Raw genomic sequence first — 7,849 nt, forward strand, 5'->3', positions numbered from 1 at the left:
ATTCTTAGGAAAGATTCCTATAAAATTTAAAACAACCAATAAATCGATTAACACAGGAAAAAAGTCTACTACAAGAATCCTTTGAATTAAAGAGGCCCTTATCCATGTCGAGGATAGTACGATTACAGAGAACCAAGTCAACAATGATACCCGTTTAACAAAATTATACTATAATCCAACCAAAATGCGAATAGGCGAACATTTTTTTTCTTTACAAATATAAGGATAGGCTCCTTGGAACAACCAACGACCAAACTCCAACGCAAAATCACTTCCCCTCCTCCCCCTTCCCGAAGCGGCGGCCTCCTCGCCGGGCGACCCTTCTCCGACCTCTCTGGCGGGGAAGGCTCGGCGTTTCTTGGCTTCCCGGCGGAGAGATCCCACCTCTCTTGTCCTCCGTCCGCAAGATCACGGTATTACGGCCTGGAAAGAACCCCAAGAAACAAACCGCGATCTCTGGAGGCCGGTCCCGAGCTACCGGCGGTTGATTCGCGGTCGATGCGATCGCTTGACGTGGCGGGGGCGGAGAGGTCGGATCAGCAGAACCGCAAGAAGCCGCGCCGCGAGACGGAGATGCCCCTAGCCGGCTCCATCGTCGCCGGCAGCAGCGGTGACTGCGGAGGCATTGAGGAATCTGGTGGGTGTCTCAGCATGCGGGTGGAGGATATCGTGCAGCACCCCCTGCCTGGCTACGGGGCGCCGGTGGCGCTCAGCTTTAGCCCCGACGACCGGCGAGTGGCCTTCTTGTACAGCCCCGACGGCACGCTCCACCGCAAGGTGTTCACCTTCGACCCCGCCAAGGGCCGCCAGGAGCTGCTCTTCGCTCCCCCTGACGGCGGCGGGCTCGAGGAGAGCAATCTATCCGCCGAGGAGCGGCTACGCCGCGAGCGTTCCCGGGAGCGTGGCCTTGGGGTCACTCGGTACGAGTGGCGTGCCCGTCGCTCTGGCGGCCCCTCTTCTCGTGCGGGCATTGTCGTGCCTCTCCCTTCAGGGGTTCGTAATTTCTCTTCCAACCTTCCGCTATTTGTTCAGTGCATGAACGTGTTGCCTCATTGAATCTGATTGAATTTATTAGCTTTATTACTTTGTGCATTGTATTACTACTTCCAGTCCCGAGGTCAATAGTTCTTTCTCGCTAGGGGTCGATATGATGAATATATGATGCATGTTAGGAGATGGGAATCACAACCGACAGACAGAAAATTGTTAAAAACTCACTACCATATAGAAATTGTGCCAAGTTATCGTACTCCCTCCGTCCCAAAATTCTTGTCTTAGATTTGTCTAAATACGGATGTATTATGTTTTAGTGTTAGATACATCCGTATCTAGACAAATATAAGACAAGAATTTTGGGACGGAGGGAGTACATAGAGTAGTTCTTGCTGACATCTTGGTTGCATATGAGGGAAAATGTTGTATTGCCTTGTTCAATATTGTTAAAAACCTGCCTATGATGGGATTGGAATAGAACACAGAACAAGAAAAAGTGATGTGAGGTGTGGAAGAAGAATTTGGAGAGGAAGCAGAATAATTGGAGAGAATTCACTTTTATTTTCTCCAGTGATAATCTGTCACATCACATCAGTGCCTTGGCTGTATAGCCATTCCCTCACTCTATCTCACTTGCAAGTCTAAAATTAGCCAGTCCAGCGTGCAGTCTTTCCTGATATGCTACTTGGCGCTAATCACCCTGTCGTCTCATGCCATGTCTTCTGATGCCAGTCCAGGCTTGACAGATATGTTTTTAACCAACTGCACAAAAAATGGATTGGATGTTGTTAATCCTGCAGTTGCATCTATCAGAATTCATATGTCCTTTTTAGATCAATATTTAGGATGGAAAAATCCCTTCATTATAACACCGATGATTCATCACACTAACATGATAACACCACATGTTCAACATGTGTTTTGTACATTGTAGGTAGTATCTTTCATACCGGATAGTATGTAGCTATTGTATGTAGCATATAAGAATATTTCAGTAGTCTATATACTACTTATTTGGTAATCTGTGTTAGAATCAGACTAGGAGGAGCTGAACACAGGAGTGTTATTTTCTGAAGCTGTAGCTTGTATTGTTGCCCAGAAGGGCTATGTATATAGTACATACGCAAGTTGGTTGCTAAACCGACCATGCTGCTGTAGCAGCTGGCAGTATCAGGCAAAAGTCAGATTGACTAGCTCCCCCCACCCCCAATCAGTACACACGCACCAAAAAAATCCCTGTATGTTTCCTTGACAATTCGAATCCTTACACTGAGCTTATGGAAGCGAGCTTGCCCCTAATGCCTTTGGTAGGTTGTCTGCGAGCTAGTCTTTGGTGCTGACAAAATAAGTAGGGATGCTCTAATTCTTGAAGCCACGTGTCGCCGAGGAGCTTCCGTACCACCTGTTCAGGAACAGGGGCGTTGCTGAGCACGTTATCAATACCTCGGTAGCTCAGCGGTGTGTCGTCATGAGACACGTCTACCTGCTCGTTGTCATTGGGCGGCGATGACATTAACTCAGGTTGCGTGGGCTACAACGTTGGGCTTGGTGTCGCCGGCAGCAATGCTGGAGATGGCTGTGGAGCAGGGGATGGTGCAGGAACAGGGGAAGGTGTTCCCCCCTGCAGCTATACTTGGTGCGGCAAGAGCAACTTGCTTGGTCTTTGATGATGAAGTCGCTGCAGAGATGACCTGAGTTGGTAGCCTCCCAATCCAGCTTGCCTCTTCATCAAAGATGGCATCGCAGGTTACGTTCATCTGAGCTGGCTTGATGTACACCAGAGATTGAAAGGTGCGACGATGATGGACAGCGGGCTTTCTCCTGTGCCACCCCTCAAATGGCATCATTCTGGTTAGCCTTCCGGCCGTTGCTCGATTCAGCAGAAAAACTGCAACTGTGACCGCCTCCCCCCAAAGGAAAATGTAATATTTCAGGGCAAATCAAACCATCGACCCCTCGCGTGAAAGAACTATTGACCTCAGGACTGGAAATAGTAATACAATGCACAGAGTTTAAAATATACTAAACACTATAGGGCTCACTTGCAATTTTTTCTCCGAGTTCACTTTGGAATATCTTAGAAAATTGTATCCGACCATACTCAAAATGATATGGTAGTCATACCACATTGTAGTATATGAGATGCAGATGTAAGTACTCTGACATGTAGAGTGAGTGTGTGTGTGTGTGTGTGTGTGTGTCTCCTCCCGGACGTGTAGGAATATATATAGGAAAATGATTCTATACTCTTAGGAGTATGTGGTCCCACTCATAGACAACATTTGTCTGCTCTGCAGTATTATTGTGAAATACAGCTCCTAATTATTGTGTAACCATTGTTTAACGATTCTGTCTTTTTACATGGGTACTCTCTGGTTCTTGAATATTTTCAGTTTTTTTCCTTGCTAGCCGTTTTATCCAATTCTAATTTTGTTTTACTAGGTAGCTGCTGTCTTATGATTCTAATAGTAATTTTATTTTTGGTCTAAAGAATGAAACTTGGCAACTATGCTGTTTCTTTTTCATTTATGGTTACTTTAGTGCTAACATGCATATATCATGTATATACTTGTATTGGTATAGGGGGTTTGATGTTTCTGAAAATACTTCTACAACTTTGAAGATACTAGATTTCACAAGAGATGTATAACTAGCTTTTCCTTTTTCAATAGGTTTACTTTCAGGACCTGTCTGGCTCTGAACCAGTACTCAAGCTACAAAGTTCTTCCACATCACCAATTATTGACCCACATCTATCTCCAGATGGGACCATGATTGCATATGTCAGGGATGATGAACTGCAGTGCAAGACATATAACTTTGGTTTTGATGATGGTGAAACTAAGCAATTGACCTACGGTGCAAGAGAAAGTGGAAAGGTAGTTCCTTGCTTTTCTGTTGCAAATAGTATTTTAATAGGAGCATGTTTTCTGTTGCAAATAGTATTTTAATAGGAGCATGTTTGCTGTTGCCGTGTGTTACCATGTCCAGTTTTGTCCAGAGATCGCAGAATGTTACTCCCTCCGTTTTATTTACTCTACATATTAGCTTTGACTGAACTCAAACTTTGTAAAGTTTGACTAAGTTTATAGAAAACAAAATGAACATTTACAATAACATATCTATATGATGTGAAAATATATTCAATGATGAATTTAATGGTACTGATTTGGTATTGTATATGCTAGTATTGTGGTCAGATGTTCCATGTCAGTCTCTTGTTAGTAACACATTCTTAATCCAGTTGAACTTTTGGCCTACCACAAAAATAGGCTAAATCCGGGGCCAAACAGCTCGCTTATGTTTGGACTTAACTGGTAACTAGCAAACTTAATTCATGTTCTTAACCTGCTAAAGAGTGTTCACCCCCTTCCACCAATAATTCATCATCATCAATCATTGATGAATGTAACTGTACATCATGCATGTTCTTTTGCTAACGGTATTATTACAACTGTATATACTGGGTAAGTGTTGAAAAACTCCAAATCTAACATTTTTATTTGTTCTCTCTTTTCAGGTCCATGGACTTGCTGAGTATATTGCTCAGGTACTAGAGGGTAATCCATTAGCATTAGTATGAAATTTGTTTTGGTGACTGCTATCTAATACTTTGCATTACTCAATTTAGGAAGAGATGGAAAGGAAGATGGGATTCTGGTGGTCTCCTGATAGTAAACACCTTGCATTTACTGAAGTAGATTCATCTTCCATTCCACTATACAGAATTATGCATCAGGGTAAAAGTTCTGTTGGTCTAGATGCTCAAGAAGATCATGCTTATCCATTTGCTGGAGCAGCTAATGTTAAAGTGCGACTTGGAGTTGTTTCTTCCGGTGGAGGAGAGGTAACTTGGATGGATCTCCTTTGCGGAGAACCAAATGGAGCACATGGTGATGAAGAATATCTAGCTAGGGTTAACTGGATGCATCATAATGCTCTTGCTGTTCAAGTTCTCAATAGAGCTCACACAAAACTTAAGCTACTTAAGTTTGATATTGCCACCGGTAAAAGGGAAGTCTTACTTGAAGAAGAGCATGATATATGGATAACATTGCATGATTGTTTCACTCCTCTAGACAATGGAGTGAGTAGTAAACATCCAGGTGGGTTTATTTGGGCCAGTGAGAAGACAGGATTTAGACACTTGTATCTTCATGACAAGAATGGTGAGTGCTTAGGCCCTATCACGCAAGGTGACTGGTTGGTCGACCAAATTGCTGGTGTCAATGAGAGTTCTGGACTTATATATTTTACTGGAACACTGGATGGACCATTGGAGACAAATCTGTACTGCACCAACCTCTTTCCTGATTGGAGCCTTCCATTACAAGCCCCTAAGAGGTTGACTCGTGGAACTGGGCGGCATTCTGTAATTCTTGACCATCAGTTGCTAAGGTTTATTGATGTGTATGACTCAGTAAAATCACCACCTGTGATCCTGTTGTGTTCTTTGCTTGATGGAAGTGTAATAATGCCTCTGTATGAGCAGCCACTAACAGTTCAGCCACTTAAAAAGTTTCAGCAGCTGTCTCCAGAGATGGTCCAGTTTACAGGGAAGGATGGGACTTCATTTTATGGAACTCTCTATCTTCCCGATGAGAAGAAATATGGACCGCCTCCCTACAAAACACTTGTTAATGTTTATGGTGGTCCCAGTGTCCAGCTCGTTAGTGATTCATGGATTAGCACTGTTGACATGAGGGCTCAGTATCTGCGAAGTAAGGGAATATTAGTCTGGAAGGTAAACATCATTATTATTAGTATTATTTCGTTCAACAAGGTTTTATTAGGTAGCATTTCTTTACAACAGCAACAACAGAGCCTTTTGTCCCAAGCAATTTGCGTAGGCTAGATATGAAACCCAACATAAACCCATGACAACCCATAAAAGAAGTGATCAAGTACAAGCAAACAAAGTGAAGGCAGTTTTTAGGGAATCTGCTAGATTTGTTTTTAGAATGCCAACCTTTTCTAGCACATTTGTATATAAAAGTAAAATTATTGATGCTAGTGGTTGATCTTCAAACGGGGTGATGGCTTAAATCCGGAATCCTGTTATTATGCACCTGCTGTGTTTGTTGTGCTCCTAACAATTGCAAACCATGGAATAATAATTACATAATATCATTACATAATTGGATAGATGCATATAGCTTGCATCCCAGGCATGACCTATATCTATCACTGGTCTCATGACAATATATATTCTGGCAGATGGACAACCGGGGATCTGCACGGCGAGGTTTGCATTTTGAGGGACAGCTTAAGTACAACATTGGTCGTGTCGATGCTGAGGATCAACTAGCTGGTACTGAGTGGTTAATAAAGCAAGGCCTTGCGAAGCCTGGACATATTGGTCTGTATGGCTGGAGTTACGGTGGTTTTCTCTCGGCGATGTGCCTATCAAGGTTTTCCGACACATTCTGCTGCGCTGTGTCTGGTGCCCCAGTGACTGCATGGGACGGGTACGATACCTTTTACACAGAGAAGTACCTGGGTCTGCCCTCAGAGCATAGTGATGCTTACGAGTACGGGTCAATCATGCACCATGTGAAGAATCTCAGGGGGAAGCTGCTCCTCATCCACGGGATGATTGACGAGAACGTGCATTTTAGGCACACGGCTAGGCTCATCAACAGTTTGATGGCGGAACGCAAGTCGTACGAGATCCTCCTCTTCCCTGACGAGAGGCACATGCCACGCCAGCTAGACGACCGGATCTATATGGAGGAGAGGATCTGGGATTTTGTGGAGAGAAGCCTATGAGAGTGGGAGAAAATTCATCTGTAGAAATCTGCCGTTGCCCTGTGTAACTTTAACGTGGATAGTTGGTATGATATCGTGGACTTCATTTCATTTCCCGTCATCTGTATTTATCCGCAAGTGCAGGGACATGCATGATTCTTGTCTGCGATAACGACCGTAATGGTCAGCTGCTCTGGTTGCAGAGTGAATAATCCAATTTTTTTCATGTGATGTTGGAACTTCAACACCAGGTGAGAATGTTATTTGGTCTTGCTACCTTGTGGTGTCTTCTTTCAGCTGTAGCCTTCTTTGCTACTGTATGTTGCATGGGAACACAATATGCGCTTGCATGTGTGGGCGCACAGAATTACACTAGCGTGCTTCGCTGGGGCGTCTCCTCCCTGGGCTATGCGGTTATGTCCCTGATCGGAGGAGAAGAGGGAGATAGCCTAGCGGCAGGGGTCAGGGATTTGGGGAAGAACAGAGGGGAGCGGGTAGAAAGCAGAGGATGAAGATCGTTCTCTTTTCTTCTTCCTTTTTGCTTCTTCCTTTTTGCAATTGCGTATCATTTTAGGAAAGCATGAGTTAGATTACATGGTTGAAGACTAGCTACGAGTGCACACGGAGGCGCATTTAGGGTGGAGTGAGCAGAAGACATAAGGGGAAATTCATTCACTATAGTCACTTTGATCACAAATGTGCTTCAATAAAGAGTTTTGATTATTGAGCCCAAGCCAAACACTCAAACATAGTGGCCTCGACCACTGCCCTTCCCTTTCGGGAGTTGGTGTTCTTGGATCTCCATTTGACATATTAAACTTTAAGGTCAACTAGTAGAACGCCCGTGCGTTGCCACGGGCCTTTTAAATTTTCCTGATTACATCTATAAACATAATGCATGTCAAAATCTGCATGTCTAGAAAAAGATAGCACACAACTATTGGACAGCTATTGAAATCCACTTCAGTGTAATGCATTTTCATTAAAAAAATGTATTTCAATGATCTATACATATAGAGCAATGATTCAAATGAGAATATATGTTACAAACTAAGATCTATTTGATGCGCTTAAGATATTCCCGTACAACGTCAGGAACGTTGTCTTT

At 43.6% G+C, this 7,849-nt stretch overlaps 1 protein-coding gene across 1 annotated transcript; it reads left to right on the top strand.

The window, feature by feature from the left end:
* Positions 1-256: 256 nt before the first annotated feature.
* LOC119300296 (dipeptidyl aminopeptidase 4-like) lies at positions 257-7,017 on the top strand. Its single transcript, XM_037577312.1, has 5 exons — positions 257-993; positions 3,666-3,872; positions 4,514-4,543; positions 4,625-5,737; positions 6,211-7,017. Exons 1-5 carry the CDS (start codon positions 499-501, stop codon positions 6,760-6,762), a joined length of 2,397 nt encoding a protein of 798 aa, XP_037433209.1. The 5' UTR covers positions 257-498; the 3' UTR covers positions 6,763-7,017.
* Positions 7,018-7,849: the final 832 nt, after the last annotated feature.

Source organism: Triticum dicoccoides, chromosome 5A, assembly GCF_002162155.2.
Source record: "Triticum dicoccoides isolate Atlit2015 ecotype Zavitan chromosome 5A, WEW_v2.0, whole genome shotgun sequence".
In the NCBI taxonomy this organism is placed as follows: domain Eukaryota; kingdom Viridiplantae; phylum Streptophyta; class Magnoliopsida; order Poales; family Poaceae; genus Triticum; species Triticum dicoccoides.